The 25,756-nt window shown below is 42.7% G+C and overlaps 1 protein-coding gene across 2 annotated transcripts in view; it reads right to left on the bottom strand.

The window, feature by feature from the left end:
* KCNMA1 (potassium calcium-activated channel subfamily M alpha 1) overlaps window positions 1-25,756 on the bottom strand; it is a 466,431-nt gene that overhangs the window by 307,819 nt on the left and 132,856 nt on the right. For both annotated transcript variants that reach the window (XM_066600372.1, XM_066600373.1), the window contains exon 2: window positions 9,217-9,387. In XM_066600372.1, coding sequence (XP_066456469.1) covers window positions 9,217-9,387 — 171 coding nt within the window. The remainder of the gene's footprint in view (window positions 1-9,216; window positions 9,388-25,756) is intronic.

Below are 25,756 nucleotides of genomic sequence, written 5' to 3'. Positions count from 1 at the left end.
CACTACACACAAGGAGTCTCCGAGGGCCTTTTATAGGCCAAGGGTGGAACCACTTTTAGGGCCTCAGGTGACAAGACCGTTCATCTAATCACACCATAACTCTCATCATTTACATATCTGCCTAGATGGATCCGCATGCTGAGTTCTGCAGCAGAGGACCACATCTTCTGGGGGCGGATTGTTTTTGACAAAGAATATAAATATATGTACACACTGTATATATACACACCTACTTATTAGGGCTCATAAATTTTCCCCCAGTCGAGCCACCTAATTACACTATGTCTGCAACAAGTTGTGCATGGCTGTCATGAACAGTCATTAGTCAAATATTGCTAAGATTCCAAATGATATATACATGTTGTGGTCTTACGAGGACAATCGTGGTTTTTGTATTGAATTGATCTCAATGTAGGCCAAGTGTCCTTCCTAGAAGATACCTGCAATACTCTGCAGCTTTCTGCCTCCCAGAATTAGTCAGGTTATTCCCTCTTGCTGCGCTTTGCTTGGCTGTAATTGGTGTGCTTATTATGTCTAAAGCTCTGTTGACATTTAGAAGCAAAGGGCTTCGTTCTGTGTGTTGCAAGCTTTGTGAATAGAAGCAGGCATGGGGTGGCAGAGCCGAGTGCCAGGCGCCAGCAGGGATCCGGAATTCACTGAAAAGCAGGCTGTTGTGTGTCGAGCTGCGGGAGCCCCCAAAATGCTTTTGAAGCAACAGAACCCCTTTCAAATCACAGGTCCCCTCTCCTTCTGTGTCAGACTAATTGTTAAAGCCTGCTCTTTCAGAACTAAACAAAGTGCTTTTATTGCACTGAAAGAGATCTATATAACATTTATCAATTTATTTCTAGACATATGCCACTAATGTTTCTTCAAGCAGCCGCTGCGAGGACATTGTGCAGTACATTACCATATAAACGAGAAAACTACTCATTTATTAGTATCACACATTAGATAGTATTACCTATATGTCAAAGTAGAAAACATGCTTTCTAACCAATTCTTATGTGTCTGTGGATGACAACCAATATCATCCCCAGAGGGGTCACCTGTAGCTCCCCCCGAATGGCGAATCTGGCTATTTATGACATCTACATTTTCAAGAGCAAATTGGTTTCTAAAGCGATGTTTCCCGATTTGGTTGTCCACTGATAAAACCAATGTTTAAAGAGTACCTGCACTTTCACTTCGAATCATTCTTGCTCTGTCAGTCGTATTTGACTCCTTCCAGCAGCAGAAGAATGCCCCATATAGCACTTGTATAGTCGAATACGTCCGACGAAGCAGGAACGCTTCGAAGTGAAAGTGCAGGTACTCTTTAATTTCTAGGCTTCTACTGGTAAAAGCAAGTCATGGCCCAGGGAGGTGACCTGTGTCAAACCGTTCATGGTCCATATATTCTAATAAAGAGATACAGTAAATAGCTAAACCCCAGTAGTATAGTAAGTAATATAGCAGTAATAGTCACATCTGACCAGGAGCGTAGCTATAGGGGATGCGGTTGCACCCGAGCCCAGGAGCCTTAGGGGGCCCATAAGGCCTCTCTTCCCCATATAGGGAGCCCAGTACTATGAATAAAGCATTATAGTTGGGGGCCCTGTTACAGGTTTTGCATTGGGGCCCAGGAGCTTCAAGTTACGCCTCTGCATCTGACCATCCTTGTCCGTTAGGAAAACGAATAGCGCAACTGCAAGTCACTGGTGTGAGCAGCCACAAATCCACATGCCATTTTCTGATTTCCTTTTATTGCCTTTTGTGGGAGGCAGATGAATAGTGATTCTGGCATTTTATTTGTTCCACGATTCCCCATGCGGGGTAACAAACATCATATTTTTATAGTGCAGATCTTTATGAACACATCAATACCGAATAAGTCTATTTGTTCTCAGAAAAAAAGGAGTTTTGTAGGGAAGTTTTTTTTTAATCTATATTGAACTTTATTAACCTATTTTCTTGTGCCTCAAGCGGACGTGAAGATGCGATCATTCGATTGCTAGTTTACTACATTGTGCTACTTATACATGTGTCCTAACCATCCTAGAATTGGCAAGAAAGGGGTCACTTAAGGGCACTATTATGGGATATAGAGGGCGTGGCTTAAGACAAAAGGGCATGGCCTGTCCTTAAATTTTGCTACTTCAGTTGTCCTTCTTTTCATTGCTCATAAGTTGGGAGGTATGCTAAATGCACTAATGTTGGGGTTTATGCAAGGGCATTAGAGAATAATCATGCACTCATGCATATATTTATCCACAAAAGCAAACATATGAGCGAATATTCACTCACCTAAATGAAGCCCCGACTTTCTTGCGGATTTGCAGGTGGCCATCTTAGTTACAAAAGGATATTTATCTGTGCCATCAGAAGAGAGCACAGGAGTGCAGCAGAGACAGCTAGAGATGCCAGCAGCATGTGCGTGCTACTTGGCACAGGAGAAGACCCCAGCCTGTGAGAAAGGGGCAAACAAAGACCACATGGGAAGTGGCAGAGGCCATTGCCAGCCAGAGTCCCCTTGTTGAGCTTGGAGGAGCCACACGGAGGCAAAGCCAGAGAGCAACATCAGAGACTGCCACAGTGCTGGCAGCCACAGCAGTGAGGTAGCATAGTACCTCAGGACTGAGAGACTATGGCTGGAGGACCTCTGTACCAGTGCTCCCTGGTTCAGGGAGGATACAATCAATGAACCATAAGATTATGGCTTACAGCCTTTGGAGTGACTCGCCTCTTGAGCAAGGTTTCAGCAAGAGGGCAGCATGATGTAAGGACCTGTGATATGGAGGACTTAGGCCTCTTTCACATGGGCATGGTTTTAGCACAGTATAGGCATGTGAAACAATCGCGACTATACTGCACTAAAAATCGCGTGAACGGGCGCCCCACCCGCTCTCTCTAGCACTGCCCCTCTCACCGCACTATGGGGATAACCCTCAGGGATCCCCTATAGCCCCGCTCCCTCTCTCTGCACTATGGGGATATCCCTTGGGGATCCCTATAGTAGGGAGAGAGAGTGGGGCTATGGGGGATTTCCCTATAGCAGGGAGAGAGAGCGCGGGGCTATGGGAGATTAACCCATAGCAGGGAGAGAGAGCAGGGCTATGGGTTAATCCCCCATAGCAGATAAAGAGAGTGGGGCTATGGGAGATTTTCCCATAGCAGGGATAGAGAGAGTGGGGCTATGTCAAATTAACCCATAGCAGGGAAAGAGAGAGCAGGGCTATGGGTTAATCCCCCATAGCAGATGAAGAGAGTGGGGCTATGGGAGATTTTCCCATAGCAGGGATAGAGAGAGTGGGGCTATGTCGGATTAACCCATAGCAGGAAAAGAGAGAATGGGACTATGGGTTAACTCCCAAAGCCCTTCTCTCTCTCTCTCTCTCTGCTATGGGAAAATCCCAAAGCTCTGCGAGGCTTCTTCTCTCTCTCCTCCTGGAGCAGCTGCACTTTTTTAAAACAACACGCTGCTCTAGTGTATGGGTGATTTTCACACGCATGAAGTTCAGGTCTTCTGCACGTGAAAAATTGCCTGTTGATGCAATTTTTAGTGCAGTATAGCCACTATTTTTTCACACGCCCATACTGTGCTAAAACGATGCCCATGTGAAAGAGGCCTTAATGAAAGATGTTGAATTTAAACAACATTTCTACAATCATATTTGCAATGATTTTATGATTTCCAACTAAAGCGGTACCATACCTTCAGTTATTGATGGCATAAACCTAGGCTTGATCAGATATAGTGCTGCTGTCATTCATGCACTTACCCGATATTGCAGATCAGTCCCATTTACTTCAATGAGGCTAAGCTGCAGCATCAGACACAGCCAGGATGCACCAGCAATGAGGCATCAGGAGGACCTTGCAGCAATTCACACAGCAAAAGTCATGTCACATAAAAGATAGGAATATTATAGATATCGGTGGTGAAGCAGAGATGTTTTAGTCGTCCTGGACCTAGTTTACACTGTAAAGGCAAAATAATGTAGGGGGAAGGTGGGAAGGTGCTTATGGCATTGTGGCACCTCAGCAGTGGAGGTGTATGGGCAGTGGATGGTAGTTTTATGTAGATGCTGTATAGTCGTATTATGTGTATTACTGTAATGCTTATGGAGTTCTTTGGCAGCATTGGTGTTTGTTGACTCATTTTGGAACAGTTTTTTATACAAAGTATTACAGTGTTATATGAATGTGTGTGTGAGCAGAGGTAATTATGGAAATGTAATGATAATGTCTGGATGTGCAAGTCAGCAAGTCATGGGGAAACCTATCTTCAAGGGATTGTTTGAGTTGTAAGATTTCAGTACAACCCCTTTCCCATGCAGTAACATAACACTTCTCCCCGCTTTCACTGTGTCCTGCGACCATACTTGATCCCCCGCTCCGGTCTATGTTCACAGCTGCAGTTCCGCCCAGATTATGGGATGTCACAGGGGCTGCAGGCAATAATAGAGCTCTGTGATTGATGGCAGAGCAGCACTTGTGATCAGCGCCTCTAGCATCGCTGCTGAGTGAATAACGGCAGGGGAGCTGCGGCACCCCTGTCAGTATTCACTAATGTGGTGAGTGGCCGATGGCGGCGCGTGCCAGAAGGGAAGGCTCTGAGTGCCGCCTCTAGCACGCGTACCATAGGTTCGCCACCACTGTACTAGACCTAATCCTGGGAATTCTGCTTCAACATGAGAAAACCATTGTGAAAAGAGTTCTGACATTGTTTGTTTGGTTTAGAAAGCCATTGTGGCTTTTGCGCAACTTACACTCTCTGTGCCAGTGTGTGTCATCCCGTTTAAGGGATACTCAAGCACAACTTACAAAATGTCACTTTGCAATCAAGGACATTATCATCTTAAAAGTTGCACATCTGCTCATTAACCCCTTAGTGACCAAGCTTTTGTCGTTTTTCCTTTATTTATCCATCAACGTAGCTGTATGAGAGCTTGTTTTTTGCAGGACGAGTTTTATTTGTATTTCAATGGTGCTATTTAAAACTTTTTAAAAATTCTAAGTGGAGAGAAATGGGGAAAAAAATGAAATTCCACCATCTTTCGGTGTGTTTTGTTTCTACGGCCCACAAACTGCATGAAAAAGGACATGACAACTTTATTCTATGGGTCAGTACGATTACTACGATACCAAACTTATATAGTTTTTTTTTTGCTGTACTACTAGTATTTTTTTTCAAAGATATTTAATTTTTTTAAATTATTTTCTTCCGCCATCTTCTGTGCGCAATAGTTTTTTTTATTTTTCCGCCGACATAGTTGTGCAAGGGCTCTTTTTTTGCAGGACATCCTGTAGTTTGCATTGGTACCATTTTGGAATACATATGACTTTTTGATCGCTTTTTATTGCATTTTTTCTTGGAGACAAAAAAAAAGCACATTTCTGATGCTCTTTATTTTATTTTCTGATGATGTTCACAGTGCGGGGTAAATAATGCATTAATTTGATAGATCGAACTTTTACAGACGCAGCGATACCAAATATGTATTTTTGCTTTATTATTTAGATTCTTTTATTATAAGTATGGCAAAAGGGTGTTTTTTTTACTTTTATACAGTAACTTTTTTTTAATAATTAGTAAAACTATCTGAGAATTAAAAATATGTCCATCTAAACATTTATGCCCATCTCTTATTCCTAACTACTTCAGGAATAACTTGACCTGACCTGATTTCGTGACCTGATCGTGAATTGGGTGCCCAATTCCGACTTCCATTGAAATCAATGAGGGTAAAAAAATGACCTGAATAATATACATGTGTGTGGTTTTTTTTTCTATGGATGTGTCTCAGTTGTTAGCACTCTTGCCTGTCACTGCTGGGTTCCTGGGTTCAAATCCTATCAAGGATAACATGCATGGACTTTGAAAAACTCCATCTGGATGTCCTTAGTCAAAGATGTACCTACAACTCCAGCAATACAAAGCAGCAGTGCACTCAACTGAGCCACCAAACTTGTCCATTCTGCATCAGAAGAACAAAAACAAGAATTAGGGCGCCCACCCACTGGCGTTTGCGATTTTCGTGCGTGAAAAACGCTGCGTTTTCGCGGCGTTTTTCCCGCGTTTTTTGCCGCGTTTTCGCGGCTTTTTCATTAATTTCCATTGACTTTCATGGGTGCATTAGGAGAAAAATAAGGACACATATGCAACTGACAGTTCCTATGTTAAAAATCGCAACGCAACGCAAAAAAAAACGCCAGTGGACAGGAGTACATTCAATTCTAACTGCTCTTGAGAAAAAACACAAAACGCAAAGAAAAAAAAATCGCCAGTGGGTGGGCGCCCTAAACGTAAAGAGACCATTAAAAACTAAATCTCGATGTTGCCCTTGATCAGATTTGAACCTACAACTCCAGCTCTGCAAAGCTGTTTTGCTAACAACTGAGTCACTTTCTGCATCAGCAAAAATATACACAAACCAAACATAAAAACACCATCCAAATGTGCATCACCTAATGACTGCATCACCTTGCTTGTTCTTCCATTTGATTGTTTGTTCTTCTTCCTTCTCCTCCGGTGGAGAAAGATAATAATAAGAAAGTGAAGGAGAAGAAGAATGAGGAAAAGGAGTAGTAGGAGAAGAAGTATAAAAAGGATAAAGAGGAGAAGGGAAAGGAAAAGAAGAATAAGAATAAGATATTCTACTTTTCTCCTTTTGCTCTTCTGGAAAAGAAGAAGCAGGAGGAGGAAAAAGGAAGAAGCTTGTTGGCTCAGTGGCTAGCACTATTGCCTTGTAGTGCTGGGGTTCTAGGTCGACAGCTCATTATGGACAACAACTGCATGGAGTTTGTACTTTCTCTTTATGTTTACCATTCTTATTCTCCTCTGGAGAAGAAAAAAGAAGTTCGGTGGCTCAGTTATCAAAACTGCTGCTTTGCACTGCTCAACTTCATTGCACGTTATTCTTTCTCTGCATCCTTTTATAACTGACTTTGCTTTGGCCCAATAAAGTATTGGATTATCTTTATGTTTCTTGTTTCTTCAAATTCCATCCACTTTCCTCTGCAAAAGAGTTGTCGTTCACTAGAAATGCTAGAAAGCGCTATATACATTTACTACCCTCAGATGAATGTCAAGGAGAGACAGTAAAACTGAGAGTGGTCAGAAATCTTAATCTCTCCTATTTCAGAATTAAGGGCTCTTCGCGACAGTTCTGTACGGCATAGTATATAGTCCGTTCACAGCCATGGTCAATGAACCTGAGAGAAGTAGGTGAACTCCTGTCCATCTGGATGAGTATCCCTCCATATATCTCTGAGACCATTGACCTGAAGAAAAGTTGGCAGGACCCTGTCTCTATTTCTTAGTAGTAGTAGAGGTCGTTTTCTTCTCCTCTCCTGGTTGTAAATCTGAGTTTAAATCCCTTCCTACTAATATTAACTTGTGAGTACCTTGCTGAAGCTGAATGCCTAAGGCTTGAAAAAATGACTTATTCTCCCCAATTGGTGCATATATATTATATGAACGAATCAAATCTCCCCCACAATCCAGTAGTATATTAATCCAGCAGCCCTCCGAATATCCTAAGTGAGGCATCCCTATGCATGGAACATTTCTGTGTATCAAGAACAATACTCTGGCTGTATTTCCAACCGCTGAAGATCCATAACCACCACCAACTCACATCTTCTGCATATGGAAGAAATCACTTGATGTTAGATGCGTCTCCTGTAAATACTCAATGTTAGGGCATAAGCGTTTAAGATGCCTAAGAACTTGCGCCCTTGTGTACGTAAAATATAACCCTTTGACATTCCAGGTTTCATATCCAGATTATAAGACTGATGATGCATAATAAAGGGGCAAACCCCACCTGCTCCATGCCTAATACAGCAGCATAATATTACAGAACGAAACCATTAAATACTAAAGTAATCGAATGAAAAAATCTTCCTTCCTGAAAACAAATTAGTAAGTGTATTGCTAACATACTACTCTACGACTTGCGTATGGGTTCTCCTTTTTTTTTTAACTTACAAGAATGGGAGACCCTCCACGACCTCCTCCAGACGTGCAATGAACACAAATAGTATCTTCAGAACAGAATACGCGCTTTATTAGAAGAGGCACCATGCCCCTTCTTCTCTATAGTCTATGATCTTACAGGACATGGTTTCCTTTTACCCTTATCGACAAAGCAGGATTGTTGGCATGTAGTTCACTTCCGATGCCTAAATAGGTGCTGATCTTTATGGTTCTGGTGATCCATTTTCTCCTCCTTATCTTCAATATTGCTGTCTATTTGTTAATGTTTTCGGGTAAGATCAACTAGTGAACATCAAGGTGATATTTTCTGGGACTTGGATTCAGATCTGTTCCGAGCCTCCTCGGGGGTAAAATGTTTTTTTGTCCTTCTGAAGAGAATAGTGTTGGGTCTTGTAGCTGAAAGTGTTGTCCACGCTGAGAAGGTACAGAACAAATTTTGCTAAAAGCTCTATGTTTCCTCAGACATCTATCAGTACTGTTCTTTGTAGTGCAGTAGCCGGGTATTGCAGCTCATCTCCATTTACTCCAAATGAGGTTCAGCTCAAAAGCCATACACGGCATGTCAGAGGACAAGAATGCTGTTGTGTCTAGAATAGCTATGAAAAGGCCACCCCAGCACTCATGGTTGTTGGAGGAACCAGCGGTCAGAGCGCACTTACCACACAACGGGGGGGGGGGGGGGGGGGGGGTAGTTATCAAAGTTGATACATCTGAACCGCAAGTACCCAGTGCATTTTATCTCTTCTTGTAAAGCAAGCAAAACAATTTGTCTAGGAGCCTTCATATAGTCAACCTTTTATTTACTACGTGATCATATTTAACACATTTGTTATGTATATTGGATGGAATCTGAGTCAATGTGGAAGAAAGTGAAATTAAAATAGATTCAAAGTAAGCAAATGGACACGGAAAGTCTGAAAATTCAGATAAACCTCAATGCCTCATCAGACAGAAAAAGAAATGTTTTCTTTATGGCTCACCGCTGCCTGGATAAACTTCTCATCTAAGAAAAGAGACAACATCAATGTGTCCTATTCATACTGGAACGAGTTGTGGAAACCAACAGATCCCAGGGGTTGGTCTGGCCGAACTTACAGCCTTCTGCCATCAAAGGCTCTTTGTTATTATTTCATTCTAAGAGGTGATTTTTTAACTTTTGAAAATTGCCTGAATTATCACATTTTAAAAGTTAATACTTTTTTGAAGATATCGTCAGCACAAAGAACACTTACCAGCACACGACCTGTTAGTGTCTGAGCAGAAATCATCACGCCAGCCCAGTCCTTCACAGATGTCATCCAGCCCACCTCTGCAATAGCAGCAACTTCTTCTTTCTCATCAGTCGGCTTGCAGTCCCCATCGGTTCCTTGGGTACTGACTGGGTTCACAACCTTTTGTACCTCCTGTAAGAAAGGATAGGATTACAATTAGAAGCAGTATAATGCATAAGCCTGCACATAACCTTAAAACCAGGTACCAAAACACAAGAGGAGGTAGAGTATCCAGAAAAAGAGGAAACTTCCACCTGTAAGAGCAGCTTAGTTGTAGCGAATAGTTGGGTTTACCAGACAATGACACAAGTTTGTAGCAGTTCTGACTAACATGTTGTTGCTACACTAGTATCCATATTATATAGTAATTCCACAACAGTAAATACCTAATTTTTGTTCATTAAATAGGGGAAGACTCTGATATATTCCTGTGTGGAGTCTCCGGGATATTACAGGTTATACGGCTTCTCAGTATTCTCACAAACTGAGTTACATTCACCATCCAAAATCCATTTTTACGTCTAAAAGCCGGTCATGGACAACTAAGGGATAAATGACTCCGCCATCATGCATGCTCGTCATGGCAGGTCTCCTATTTACACAAAGTGAGAAGTCACCCAGTAGTCCGTCTGTTTCAGCTCGCTGTCGGGGGCAGTGAGTACACAGGTTGACAGTCGGCTGTAATCACTCATTTGAGAAAATTTTGGGGCAACTATTACCCCCTGTAAGGGGTTATTCACATGAATGCATTTGCACGCACAATGCACAGTGAGTAGAACCCATGGATCTCAATAGATTTGTTCAAATGAGAATATTTTGTGCGCGCATTTCATTCACACAAAAAAATATGCAGGATGTTCTATTTTTATGCATATTGCTCATGAAAATAACACATATTAAACTAATTTAACTTCATCATTGCCCATTGAAATTAATGGGAGCATGCTTATGCATTTTTTTGCACGCGCAAAAAATACAGTTAAACGCGCACAGGTGCACGCCTAAATGCAACGCCCATCCCACAAATACACAGCACAAATACGCATGTCGATGCACTTAAGCCTGTGTTAAGCCGGCCTACTGGTACCTTCAGTCATCTTGAATTGCACCACGCCTCATTTCAACGCTTTCGCTGACTCTTGTTTATAGATACGGTGTAATGTAACTGTTACGGGTTTACTACAGTAAGAATACGAGAAGCAACAGCAGCGTAACTCCTGTCATAGGGATCAACGGTCTATACAAGAAGAGCGGATACACACAACGTGTGCCGTTTTTTAACATGGCGGCCCATCTACTTAGTACAGAAGCAAAAAGATGAGCTTCTAAAAAACAGAAGAGAGAGAAGTACTTGTATTACCTTTGGGGCAGTTTCTAACATGGCCCATGGGGGACTATAATGCTATCCAATTAGGAAGCAGGATAGTTGCTTTAATGCATATGGCCAACTTTAGTGCCTTAAATATTACTAGTCTGGATGTCATACTGGTGTAGATGGTGGTCTGGGTCCACGTAATGTCCCAATGATGTGTAAGTCTGAACCGATTGCATGCATATTTGCAATGGAAGCTACTGAGAATCAGGCCTGTAGCTATAAGCAGTGTAGGGGGTCAGATGTATGTTGGGTCCTGATCTGATGTGGAGACCCCTCTGCCACATAGAAAAGACATCAATAATGTCTGCAGAACACATTCAGATATCACCCCCTTGGCTGTCACGTAGTATAAGTGCCCTGTACTGAATGATCTGCTGTCTCCGCACTTTTCATCTTCATGCCAACAAACCTTTCTTCTTACTGCATATTCCATAACCATCACACAAAAAAATTACCCGAAAACCACGTGAGAATGACGGACGGGTCGTTACGTCGACAAGTGCTTTCCCTTATTGAAGCAACCATTTATCCTGCTAAGTGAGCCTGCGGGGCTTCAATGAATGAGCTTCCTAGCAGCCGGCGGTTCTCTGTCATTACATCCTCACGTCCGCAGCAAGGTTAGAGAAGCTCCGTGATTGCTGGAGTCTAATTCTCCACATCTCATCTCGCTGCCATCCACACAGCAGTGAGAAATGAAGAAAGCAGATGGGATTTTCTTGCTAAGAAATGAGCACTTTGCAGCAAAAGCTTTACATTCACTATATATAATCAGCCATGTGGAAACTTCCAGGGATTCTAGTGTGCAGCATAGTGAACAGCGACAAAGACATTTTAAGCCGTGATGTCACGGAATACGGATGCAGCACTTCGCACTGACTAATTATAATTCCGGTTAGGAGATAATTCATTAATAATACCCTTACAATAAACTCTTGATATGCCACATTATATGTAGGGCATCGAGCTGGCAAACCTCATCTTAAGGGCGGCTTCAGACGAGCGTATGCGAAAATACACACATTTCAGCGCAGCGTTTTGCATGTGTCTGCACATAGTACTGTACTTTTTTGCACAAGCAGGGCACAATCACATTGACGCGCGACACTCCACAAACCCCCGCCGTGATTTAAAAGGCTATTTAGCCTAATGAGATCCAGATGTGTTCTTTTCCATAAGGATTTGCACTGTGTCTCACGCATCACTTTGCATATTGCGTGCAAATTTGAGCAACTCCTATAGGCTGGGTTCACACTTGGCGGATTCCAGGCAGAGATTACGCGGTTTGGACGCAGCGAAAAACTGCGAGATTGCCGCCGGGAATCCGCTGCTTCAAAGCCTGCGGCTTCTGTCGGCTTTGCTGCGGCGGATTCGCCATCCCGTGTGGACGAGATTTCTGAGAAATCTCGTCCACATGCCTGGCGAATCCCGGGATTAGCGTCCGCATACGGATTTGCTCCCCAATGTGAACCCAGCCATAGACTTCTATGGGGCAGTTTGGTGCGCAAAGATACAGTAAAATAGAGCAGGTGTGAAATGTGCGCGAAACAATTATTAATGTGAAAGAACTCACTGACATCAATGGGTTCTATTCTCTGCGCATTGCACATGTATATCTTACATGCACAAAAACGCACGCAAATATGTCCATCTGATGCTGCCCTTACTCTGCCATAAAAAAGAAGACACACAAAGCCATCCACACTATTCCAATGTAGGAAGTTAAAGCCGTGAAAAGTGGCACTGAAATTTATTTTAAAACGCAGCAATTCCTGTAAAAACACGTACAATGAAGGAGGACGTCGTGCAGACGACGACGGTTTGCATCTCCTGACGCTTCCTCTAGCATCCCACCAGGCCTTCACATTCATAGCACATGATACAGTTATCCCTGACACAATCATCATCCCAGAGCCGGCAGCAGTAGTCACTGATCGTAGCCGCTCAGCGATGCGTTTGTACAGGATGCAGATAGTTCTGCTCACATAAAATGACGCACAGATAATAAACAGTAGAATGAGATTAACAAACTGGCTTACAGAAGGTGTGACTCCCCGAGCCCGACTACCAGAAGCCGAACATTCAGTGCAGAAAGTACAATTTCTGCATTTAAAATTAGCGAGTGGCGCTGATTTCTCTAACCATTTTTGGGTACTTTAAACAAACCTACTTTTTGGTAAGAGCCTATTCACATGGGCAGATTTTCTTTGTGCACGTAATATGGGCAGCATAAACCACATTGATTTGCTTTGGGTTATTCAGACATGCCTTTCTTACCTGTGTGCAAAAAAATTCACAGCATACCCTATTTTGGTATCACAGCCTGAAGTCACCCATTAAAGTCTATAGGAGGGTGTAAAAATGCAGAAAATACACCGTTACAAGTATATTCACTGTGGCGTTACACATGTTGGCAGGAGACACTGGTTAAAAAAAATAGTGACATCAAGTGGATCGTCATTTTTTTTTGGGAATGACTGCAGGGCGTTTTCATTTGTTTGTGTGCAGCAAACAAAGATGCACTGGTTGAAACAGAGCCTTGTGTGAAGCAGAGTGCTAAGGCAGCAGAAATGCAGTTCTAAGCTCTTGCTCACAACCTGAAGGTTGCGAGTTCAATCCTTCAATCATTCAATGAATGGTTCAGGTAGCCAACTCAAGATTGACTCATCCTTCTGATATTGGTGAAATGAGTACCCAGCTTGGTGGGGGTTAATAAATAAATTACTCAAAAGTGCTGTGGAATAAGTTGGCGCTATATAAATCACAAGATTTTTTTTAACAAATGGCTAATTAGTCTAACGAGTAACAGAAGTGTTCTTTTTCCCGCACAATTCCGGAGTGTTTCTCGCATCTCCTAGCATATTGCACATGCATTTACATATCTCCAATTTGGGTGTGCAAATACGCAGGAGAATAGAGCATTATGTGGGTTTTTTTGTGCGACCGAAAGTGCAATAAAATACACGTATTTGAACAAACCTATTGAAATCATTGAGTTCTGTTCTCTGCGTATTGTGTGCATGAGCACGCCTGTGGGTAGGGGGCCTGAATATGTATGCAAAAAACTATACATGTATCCAAAATACGCGTGTATACACACAGAAAAACACGGCGCTTTTTACAGTGTCAAATTGCATAAATTGTGTGAATGAGCCCTAACTTGTCTTTTAAGTTGACACTGTGTGTAAAAACAACCGCATGGTTTCCTATTGGAAAAAATGGGCTCCTTTTCCATCACACATCAGTTCCATAGAATAGCAGATGTTATCATGGAAGCACTAGGAGCATATCGAGATGAAACGAGACGCTCGACGTCTGCTTCGAGCCTCCGCCGATCTTCTTCCATTTTTTTCCGTAGCAAATCTGACAGAGATTTTTCGCAAGCTTTTTTAACGCTTTTTCTATTTAATTAACGAGTGGCCCCTACTCAGAAACTGAAGATTCAAATCACTCGCTTGCTGTAAACGTTTTTCATCGATGCTTATTCCTTACGGCCAGCTTTTATGGTTCAGGAGAATGAATGGCCTCTTTAACATCATCTGGATAAGAAATGTTGCAATGTAGAAATGTATTCTTTGTTATCGCCTTCCTTAGCCTTTCTGTATGCAAATCACGATCTTTGACTACTGCGAGGACATCCAAGAGTTCCACATGATCTTTACTAAAGGTCCATTTACAGCAGCCGATGATCGCTATAAAAATCTCTAATCGGCGTTTTAGCAATCATCGGCGCGTCTAAACGCGCGCCCATCGTGCGCTTTTTCGGGCACTGCTAGCTGCTTGTTAAATTCAGTCCAACATAAAAATCGTCCTTCAGCCTTATCAGAAGTTCTCCACGGGGAGTGTTGATAGCATTGTTTGCCCCTGGAGAACAAAGGATCAAAGCGCAGATCACAGGCCCTGAGCTATTAACTGCATTCAGCTAAAGGCTTCATTTGCACACTTAATTGCTCTTAAGTAGCTGAGTAGCTACTTAATAGTTTATGCAAAATCATCACTCAAAGCTGTCACTCAAACTGTCGTTTGAGCGATCATGCCAGTAATGGGCCTTAAGTTTTTATGTAAATCTCATTCATTTCATTGTCATTCAGATAGCTTACAAATCTCCCGGAGTCCACGCCGACACACTATGATGATATCACATAAAGAAAAAACATATTTATTAATAAATAACACAATCAGAAACAACTGGACGTCCGGGGGGACCACGTTAGATCTTTGTGCACCATCGGAAGAAAATACTGACAAGAGACAGAGGATGGCAGTTGTTAGCAGTTTATACAGAAATAAACCTCTCCTCTACATTTCTTCCTAATAGAACTGTAACATCTTACCGGCGCGGGTTGGAGCCGCAGGTGTAGTAGCCTGCTGCACTGGAGAGTAGTCAGTTGTTTCTACTGTAGGTTTAGTTACTGAGCCATCATCAATATATTTAGACTGCTTCTAGATTCTCTATTGAAAAAACATCCCTTCATACGTGGAAGACACAAATGATTTCTTTATTGTCTGATTATAAATTAGCCTCAATTGATGTAGAAAGTTTGTATTCACGCACACCTCCCATGATGGAAGTAGAGGTGACACGTTCATAAGACAGACCAGAGCCGGCGTCATGTGGAGTTTGTCTGCAGGTCTCTATTCTTTATCCTGACACAATGCCTTTAGATGTGGTGATGCCTGGTTTACCCAGAAGAACGGCACTGCAATGGGGACATCCGTCTCCCGTACTTTTGCAAATCAGTTTCTGACCTTTCTTGAATTGAAGTACCGCGTGTTCTATCTTTCTATAATCAGTTTGCGAACTCTACTAAAATATTTATTTTTGTTATATGGATGATATCTTCATAGTGTCGACGGGCACAGAAGCTGACGGTCAGCGTTAAAAGTGTAACTAACTGCTTCACTCCCATAGAAATCAGTGGGGATGATGCTTCCTATTACACTTCCAGCTCTGACTGCATTGAGGAGTCAGAAGTGTAATAGGAGTCAGCGCTCCCACTGATCTCAATGGGAGTGAAGCTGGCTATTACACTTCCTCCGGTGACCAGCAATGATGACATCTGGCCCTGACAGCGGGCTGGAGGATCAGCTGATCAGTGGAGATCCCAAGCTGTGGTCCCCTGCCAATCAACTATTGATGACCTATTCTGAGAATAGGTCATCAATTGTAAAAGCTCGGAATACCCCTTTAATAGAAAACTATAGTGAAGATGTGAGTTTGTATAGAACTTTATATTACTGCAATGGGCCGCTGTCCCAGATTGATTTATTATAGTCACTTCTAGTGAAATGTGAGAAGTCACTTCTGTGTACCGCAGCAACAGAGCTCAGGAATTGGGAGTATGTCGTGCCATCTCAGCTCTGAGTGTAGAACAGACTGTTCATGACTGCGAGTGTTTTTATGACTTTCCTGTGAACTGGATGACAATATGGAATCTCCTTGCAGAACACTAAGTTGCAGTTATTTTGAAGACAACTGATTTACATCTGCAGTATATATGGAATACAAAAGCAATGGTTGTACCTCTTAAAAGCCTCAGCAACAACTCCCTTTCACAACGCTCAAGAAGCGGTTTGCCTCTCTCACACTCGCCATTTCTACTGCCTCGTTCTGTAGACGTTATTTTGTGACTGCTCTCAGCAACTCCAAGTCAATACTGTGTTACCACTTGTGCCTTGACTCTTTAGTTTCATCTACCACATCTAACTGCACGTGTTTCCCAGCCTTAAAACTATATGGTACTTTCTATTTAGATTTCAATGTATTGTTTTGATAAGTACATATCCAAGATTAAACTTAGTAAAACTCCTTGCACATGGCCATATTAGAGCTCCATTTGTACAGAGCCGTAATAGGGCATCCACAGAAGCACATAGGGCCGTACAGTATCTCCATATACCTCTGATACTACACAGGGGCATAGAGGTTTTGTATGTTGGATATTGTCCAAACCATTGGATACTGTTCGTATGAAGCTTTTCTCCTCTACACACATAGCTCTGTATGTCCAACATACACATTCCTGTACAACTCCATAGTAAGAATCTGTATATGACTAAATGTACATTGTACAGGCTCCATACTGTCTGCACAAGGACTTATTTATACTCTATAATATTCTACCCTATAAGCACATTTACCATTCGTCCTTCACAAGAAACTAAACCCTCCGTTATTCTATAAGGCAGAAACTGGAAAAACATTCTGACACGTAATATTACTGATTAGATGTGTTCCTATCCATTTTAACCATTAGACCAACTAGGAGCAAGGAATAGGGAGGGCCAGCAAAAATGTAAAAAAATGTGGAGACATACCTAAAAATAGTGTAAATACCTCTCTTATATCTCAAATAGAAACAGAAAATGAGGATCTGCAAAACCAAGTGCCGCCTCCTATGGCACCAATATAAGTAACCCAACTGAATATCAAACTGAGATTTGTACTCCACTAATGGAGATCTTCATTAAGGACTACAAACATCACTTTAATATTCAAAATACTTTATCTCTACTAATCAGTTCTCTCTGACCTTGTTGGAGCCGCCTGCTGTTATGTTGCCTTCTATACATTACACATTGAAAGACAAAATTTAATCTTCTCTAACATCGTACAGCACACACAGACAAAACATCAGCATGAAGGACAGTGTACAACAATACTCAGTAATGTCGAGATATTTTCAGTATTTGTCAGGCACAGTATTGCACTTACTAATGTAATTGCAGTAGTTTCTATCAAGGCAGAATTCGCCATATGGTTTGTTTGATGAAAAACAGACTTTTCCCGTAGAAACAAAAGAAAAAGCGTGTTCTGAATTATGAATTTCTGTATTGATTCTAACCTCTTAATCTGTAGTTGTTTTGTATATTATTTGGATACTAGTTTGTAAATGTAATCCAGAAAAGTAATAAACTAAAACTAATTGTGTAGTGATTTCAAGCACGGGATTGGAGCCTCAGGTGTAATAGCCACAGGTCTGGAGAGTAGTCAGAAGGGAAGCCAGGGGTCAACAGCTAGAGATCTCAATTTGCAGTACAGATGGGTGAGGCGAGCAGTGTAGTCATAAAGTAAGCCAGGGGTCAGTAGCAGTAGGTCTAGTAGAATTGCAGAGGACCAGGCAGAACTGGAGCTTTATTAGGGCTTGGAGCACAATAATCAAGCACTGGTGCAGTGGCAGGGTCAGGCTTTTACAATGAGCCTAATTAGGAATAGAGGTGGGGTCAAGACCAGGAGGCAGGAACTAGATAACTAGGATCATGGAACAAGACTGAGAGTCATGCAAAGAAACTGTCCACAGTCTGGATGGCTCAGTAGTGAGAGTTACCGACTGGAGTGCAGGAGGTCCCCAGTTCAATTCCTGACAAATGGTGAGTTTTACTGCTCCACTTGTGAGATGGTATTAGTTACTGTATATTTGGTTCTGCATTCACCTTTGCGTAGGTCCAGCGCGCTGTTAGTCCTGTCCCTGTCTGCTAACACTATTTCACATGAAGATTAGTAACCGCTGACCGTGAGTCAAAGCCCTCTGGGTTGCTTTTATTCATCTGTCTCTTAATAAAGGAAACTACTCAATAAAGTGAGATTATTCTGTACTCACTATCACACGGTGACATGATCTTAATTTCCTGCAATATTACTGCAGCAATAAATATTACTACACAATATAAACACTGTCACGGCTCCCAAGGCTCAGAGGGAATCCCCTGAGGGTAACTCCCACCCCTTCTGACTGCTCCAACTACAGGCAGCGGTGGGTAGGTGACATGGAAACAAGCTAAAACATACCTATCTTGATAGTTAGAGTCCAAACAACACTGGTAAAATGTTGTTTTATGCACTCAAGCACTATATGCTAATTACATGCCTGCTGGGTGTGGATCCACTCAGAAAGAACCCTGTGGTTTCTACTGTAAACTGTCTCAAACTCCTTCCTGCTGGTCTTGATCGGTCTGGATCCAGTGGAACAGTTCCGGTTTGGAACCAGCATCCTGCCATCCTGGGCGGTCCCCTTCTAACACCCATAATCATCCTTTCATGATGCCAGGTGCTGTAGGCGTACAGCGCCGGTGACGGTAGCCAGGCTGGGCTCCCAACTTCGCCGCCTGGTTCCTTTTTATGTGCACAATTATGTCATCATGACGCCTGCGTCATTCTGCATGGTGTCGGCTGGAAGAGGCCGGAAAGCGCTGTGGGACAGTGACTATATATTACTACAGGGAAACAGTATGGAACATTATTACAGGGGAACATTGGAGCTTGGTTTACTCAGGGGCAGTGGCGTAGCAAGGTGAAGTGGTACCCGATGCGGACACTTTTTGTCACCCCGCCCACCCCAAAGTTGAAATTATTAAAGGGAAAGATACTTACAGTTGCAAGTGTAATTTTCTGGTTTATTTACTTAACATTGTGGGCATAAACACTTAAAACCTTTGTCTCCTAACTTTGTTCTCTGCAAATTTTGAAATCGCATCATCAGCATCAATTCCTTTCGTTACTTTGTTTTCAATTGACAAGACGTCTAAGCCAGAGAGCCGAGCCTGACTCATCGTAGACCTAAGAGAGCTCTGGATTAATTTTAGTTTTGAAAGACTCCACTCGCGATGCTACTGAAACACATGATGTTAACAAGAATCTTAAGGCCAGAGTGATAGTCACAGCTCACCTCCTTCCCCTCCCTGCACAGGTCACAGTGCTGCTGGAATAGTCTCCCATAGAAATTATTAGATCAGCTTCTGTCTACTGTGTGAAAGGCCCATGAGTTCTGCAGTAAAGCATCTCTCTAAATGCTGTGAACAGCAGTAAAGACAAGATGGCTGCCCCATAGTCGTGTACAAACAATAGAATAAAAAGAAAATCTATAACAATAAAATAAAAAGAGTTAAATGGAATATGCTTCACTATCTGGTTTTCCTTAGTGAAAAGAAAACAGATACATTCCCTTTAAGGCTTCCCTGAACCATCAATTTTTGAGCAATCCCTCCCAAAAGATGGATTTAATAAACGCCAACATTTTTTTAACCAACATAAGAGTTTTTCACAGGTGTTCTTTGGGTGGTGATTATTTGTTTACTTATGTTTAACATGCTTTTTTCTCTGCCATTAATCATGGAGAAGTCTAAGCAAAAGAAAATTTAAAAAAAAAGCCAAAAAAAAGGAGCCCTAACCTGGATATCTCCGGTATATTATTATGTATGTACAGCTGCTGATATACCAGGTAATACCAGCATGCTCCATATCACTATATACAGGGGATGTCTAGCTTATACCAGTAGTACATATAAAATTATATACAGGGGATACCCAGGTTACCTTAGCATGCTTCTGTGGTGGAAACCCAATATTGGACATCGGACCTGTATTCAGGAGTTAACACTCGGTATAACCAAATGTCATGGTTGCCTTCTATTCTTACATTTACGCAATATGCAATACTTCCTTTAATGAAACATCTGTTCTCAAAACGCTGACAAGATAATATATAGTGTAAACACGTTACATTTTCCATCTGTTTTGTAAATTTAGAAGTAGGACCTGACGTAGATAACCGCACTTGAGACAAGTACCGCTTTTAGATACCGCAATAATTACCCAAGCAATTTTACTGGAAACGTATGCAAATAACATGGGAGGTTTGTGCAATTACTAATTCATGATGTAACATCCAATCATATCGAAGGAACCACATGTGGGTCCAAGACAACCCACTCATCCCATCCACCACCTGATGGCCAATCACAGATGACCGGAGGATGGAAGAATTGCAAGATGCTTATCCAATAATTAAACAATACGTTGTATCTATGTAATCTTTGACCTGCCCAGATGGGCAGATATGTTAAACTCTTTTAAAAAGGCTGCGCGCCCAACAATAAAGGAGAATTGAGGAAGCTTAGACATGCTGAACCTGTGTCAGTGTGAAAACTTCTTATGCGCATTATCAATTCAGAATTAATATGGAAGGGTGTAAACATTCTTAATTGAATAAGTTGTTGGACACAAAGTAAATCCACAACACTCCATATTTCTATATATAGGAGATGTCTAGCTTATACCAGTAATAAATATATATAACTATATAAGGAAATACGCAGGTTATACCAGCATGCCCCCTATCACTATATATACCGGTAGCAGATATACATCCCCAGTATATAGTGATGCTGGTGTAACCTGGATATGTCCTGTACATAATTATATGTCCAGCTGGTATAACTTATACCACCTAAACATACAAGATTACATGCAGTTCATGGTACATACCTCGTTGTACCGCATGTACTCCTCCTCCTCAGGTCCTAACACTGTCACTGCACGACTGGCCAGACATCCATCCTGACCCCCACACATCACACTCACAGCTCTGCTACATCCATCCTGACGCCACATATCACACACACAGCTCTATTACATACATCCTGATCACACACAGCTCTACTATATACATCCTGATCCCTCACATCACACATACAGCACTGCTACATCCATCCTGATCCCTACATATCTCACACACAGCTCTGCTACATTCATGCTGACACCCACATCACACACAGCTCTCGTACATCCATCCTGATCCTCACACATCACACAAACACACACACATCTCTGGTACATCCATTATGATCCCCACACATTACACACACAGCTCTACTACACCCATCCAGATCCCCAGACATCACACATATAGCTCTACTCCATCCATCTTGACCTCCACACATCACACACACAGCTCTGCTATATCCATCCTGATTCCCACACATCTCACACACAGCTCTACTACATCCATCCTGATCCCCACACATCACACACAGCTCTTGTACATCTATCCTGATCCCCACACATCACACACACACACCTCTTGTACATCCATTATGATCCCCACACATCACACACACAGCTCTACTACACCCTTCCAGATCCCCAGACATTGCACACACAGCTCTACTCCATCCATCCTGACCTCCACACATCACACACAGCTCTCATACATCCATCATGATCCCCACACATCACACACACAGCTTTGCTACATCCATCCTGACCCCACACATCACACACACACACCTCTGCTACATTCATCCTGACCCCCACACGTCACACACAGCTCTAATACATTCATCCTGACCCCCACACATCACACACAGCCCTACACTATCCTGATCCATTCAGCTTATCCAGCATAGATCACAGCCAACACAGCAGAGTCCTGCATCCACTGAGCTCCCACCTTGTCATTTGATCCCTGACTCCTCCCACACAGGTGATCACATGACAATGACACCATCTCAGGTCCTGGAAGCTGTCTGGCTCTGCAGGTCTGTGTGTTCCCTCATGTCAGGACTGCCGGGGGAGGATTAAGCAGCGCTAGGGGGACAGTGCAGGCTCCGTGAGGGGCTTCGGGCAGTACAGGGAAGCTCCTCTGTGGCCAGTCAGTCACACGTGGCCCCGGGTAGAGTGCACACAGGGCAGCCCACAGGCACTGGTTCTTCTGCAGCAGCTCCATAGTGCGCAGCTCCAGTAGTTGCTCCTCCAGCCACCACCGCTCCCTGCAGCACATGCAGCCAAGTTGCACCAGGACCCCAGCTGACTCACTGAGCTGTCAAACCCCCCTCACTGATAGCGCCCAGGGCGGCCCGCACCAGCCGCACCCACCTTACTACACCACTGCTTAGGGGGTGCTATGATTTGCACTGTTAGGCCTTAGTCAGACGGGCGTTTTTTCGCGCGATTTGCGGATCGCATGACTGATGCTCATCCGCAAATCGCGTGACCGGTGCCCGAAAATCTGCTCCTAGCCGCGTTTCATTAGAAACGGGCCGGAGCTGTCCAGCGCATTGCATGCAATGGAGTCGGCAATACAGTCGGCTCCATTGAAAGCAATACGCTGTGGGCGAGTGTGGGATGAATTGTCGGGAAGGGCTTAAATATATAAGCCCTTCCCTGCAATTCATCCAGAAATGTGTTAAAATAAAAAAAATATATATATACTCACCTTGTCCCGGCAGCCGGAGTTCAGCGCGGCCGGCCTGCAGTGGGTGTGAGTGGGTGTGAGTGAGAGCTGCCCCTGATTGGCTCAGCGCTGAGCCAATCAGGGGGCAGGTCTGACTCACACCCCCTTCACACCCACTGCAGGACGGCCGGGCTGAACTCCGGCTGCCGGGACAAGGTAAGTATATATATATTTTTTATTTTAACACTTTTCTGGATGAATTGCAGGGAAGGGCTTATATATTTAAGCCCTTCCCGACAATTCATCCAGCGCTGTCCGGCAGCCCATTGCTTTCAATGGAGCCGGCTGTATTGCCGTCTCCATTGAATTCAATGGGCAAACATCATTCTTCTCTGCCACAGCTGTTACAGCTGTGGCAGAGGAGAATGATTTGTCTACTATATGTTCTCAATGGGGTCGGCGCTGCTGCCGCCGGCCCCATTGAGCGCATATAGAGAAGAGAACAGGAATCGCAGATCGCAGATAGGTGCGATCTGCGATTTCTGTTCTATAATTTATCGAACGAGCGCATAAAAAGCGCTCATGTGTCCGATACCATTGCAAAGCAATGGTTTTAAAAAATCGCCGGACGCATGCGCAAATCGCGCAAAAAAACGCCCGTCTGACTAAGACCTTATACAGTATTCAGGGGAAGTCATGTGGCGCTATGAAACATGCTTCTTTATAAAGGGATTGTGGATATGAAGAAGCAAAGAGCCAAAGACATCTGTGTGGCAACCTCTGAAGAAACAAGTTATGTTCGAGAGAATCTGTCATGTCAATTTGGACTGGATGAGGAAGAAAACCAGAAAGCTAATTAGAGATGACCTCATGTGTGAGTCACAATGTCATTTTTGCTTCTGCCTCTGATCCATCCTGTAGTCACTGTATTGTCTGTAGAGTGATGATGGCTAGTAGCATTCTTGCCTGTGATCTGACAACTCCCATCATACAGGTCTTACTAAGAAGTGCAAACTTAAGTAGCAGTGGTTGACTAGACTTTACAATTTATCCCTGTATTGAACTTTGTTCTGCTGCTGTATTTATGTAATACCTTCCTTGAAAAGCTGGGAGATATTGGATACCATGTAGAATGCAACAGGGGAATCCTAGAACTGTCACATAAGACCAGAGAGTTTTGGGAGGATTCACTGGTGAAAACTTACAAGACTTCCAAACTGGCATCTAATTAGCACATGTTAGTAAATAAAACTTTGTTTCAACATACAATTTAACTTGTTTCCACATCACCGATTTAACAATGTCGTAGGTTTGGTGGGGTTAAATGTGTTGACAGTGTCCCTTGAATTTGGAGGGTTTTTTTTGGTAGCATAGATTACAAATAATGTTCCTTTAGTTATTGTCATAAACATACAGAAAAGCGTTTATGGGAATAAATCACTATTTTTATACACTTTTCTACATGTTACAGCATATAACTAGAACAAAGCAGGATGGTCTCCTAATTAAGTGGACCATTGAAAGGGTTAACATGCTCACATTGGAAAACTGTTATAATTTCTTAGTGCAGAGCTCTGGAAGGCCTTCAGGCGTACAGAAGAAGGAGATATAAGAATCTTTGTAAGAACAGGAAGGTAGTCCCTATGTCCCTTAAGACTAGAAACAGTATCATTAGGAAGGCTGGTGCATGCAGAGAGGTGTCGGCTCACAGGCTCATGGTGCTGCAAAACTGCAGTCTTTGTATTGCTAGAATTAGGAAAAAAAACAAGATGTGAAAATCAAAACTGGAGCCAGGAGAGGTGATTACATAATGCGGGGCATGCGATTGAAACCCACGGAGTAAACAGCATAGGTCTAATGAATAGTGTTGAGCAATTTATGAAATATTCGGGTCAGGAGTACAAGACCCAATTTTCTGAAAATTATCGTGAATCGGGATGGTCGATTCCAACTCCCATTAAAATCAGCTTCAGTAACCTGTGTCCTTGTTCAGATTTGAACCTACAAGTCCATCTCTGCAAGCCTCCAGTGCTAGCAACTTGGTCACCACACCTACGTTTTATGCACAGAGGAGGAGGAGAACAGGAAGGAACACAAACAGAACATAAAAACACCATGCAAATGTCGCCATTGGACAGATTTAAACTTTCAACTTCAGCAAAACAACAGAGTTAATGACTGCGTCACCAGGCTTGTTCTTGCTTCTGCTTGTTGATTCTTCCTCCTTCTCCTCCAGTAGAGAATGAGAATAAGAAGAAGCATTAGTAGGAGAAGTAGTATATAAAGGAGGAGAAGGAAAAGAAGAAAATGAAGAATAATATGATCTTCTTCTACTTTTTCTTTTTCTCCTCCTCTGAAGAAGAAGCTGGAGGAGGAAGACAGAAGAAGCTTGGTGGCTCAGTGGTTAGCACTGTTTTCTTGTAATGCTGGGGTTCTCGGTTCACAGCTAGTTATGGACAACATCTGGTTGGAGTTTGTATCACTGTATTCTATGTATAGGAGAGCGCAAGCACGGGACTCTGAACAGAGACACAATTTTGTACCATGCACCCACTTCACCAGTTGGATTGTGGGAGCGATTGAGCATAAAAAATTCATCCCCCCAGTTCCATGTCACCTCCCCTAAAGGTACCATAACTTAGCTTTTGTGGGAAAGTGACAGGACCCCTTTAATGGCTGTATTTTCCATCACATTCACCATAGACCAGCAGGTATTCATATTACACTTAATAGCTAGTTCTTTATATAAACTCAGTTACCTCAAGAAAGAACAATTTCTATGGAATTAGTTATACCATTGAATGTTCTCTATATATAACATTTATTGCTTTCTACACTTAAGCACATCCTGCATCCAGCATGCAAAGTAGTTTCACGCTTCAAGCATTACACTTATTGCTCAGCCATGGTGGATTTTCCAGATCAAAGAACAGAACTGTGACCTTTAACATTCCATAATGTGGCCTTTACCATTAGCAGAACTGGGTGGCTATATCGTCAGTGAATTATTACAGTATATTTATAGACACTTTATGGTATTTCATTTTGTTCTCAATAAACACAACCACCATATTGCACAAATGAGAATTGGCTAGATCCCAGATCGTCAGGATGTGCGGACTGGTGGCCTCCAGTGAGCTGTAAGCATGCATTTTATGAGTGCATTATCATGCCAGGA

Source organism: Eleutherodactylus coqui, chromosome 4 (genome assembly GCF_035609145.1).
Source record: "Eleutherodactylus coqui strain aEleCoq1 chromosome 4, aEleCoq1.hap1, whole genome shotgun sequence".
Classification (NCBI taxonomy): Eukaryota; Metazoa; Chordata; class Amphibia; order Anura; family Eleutherodactylidae; genus Eleutherodactylus; species Eleutherodactylus coqui.
This window is presented reverse-complemented; position numbering and strand designations above follow the sequence as displayed.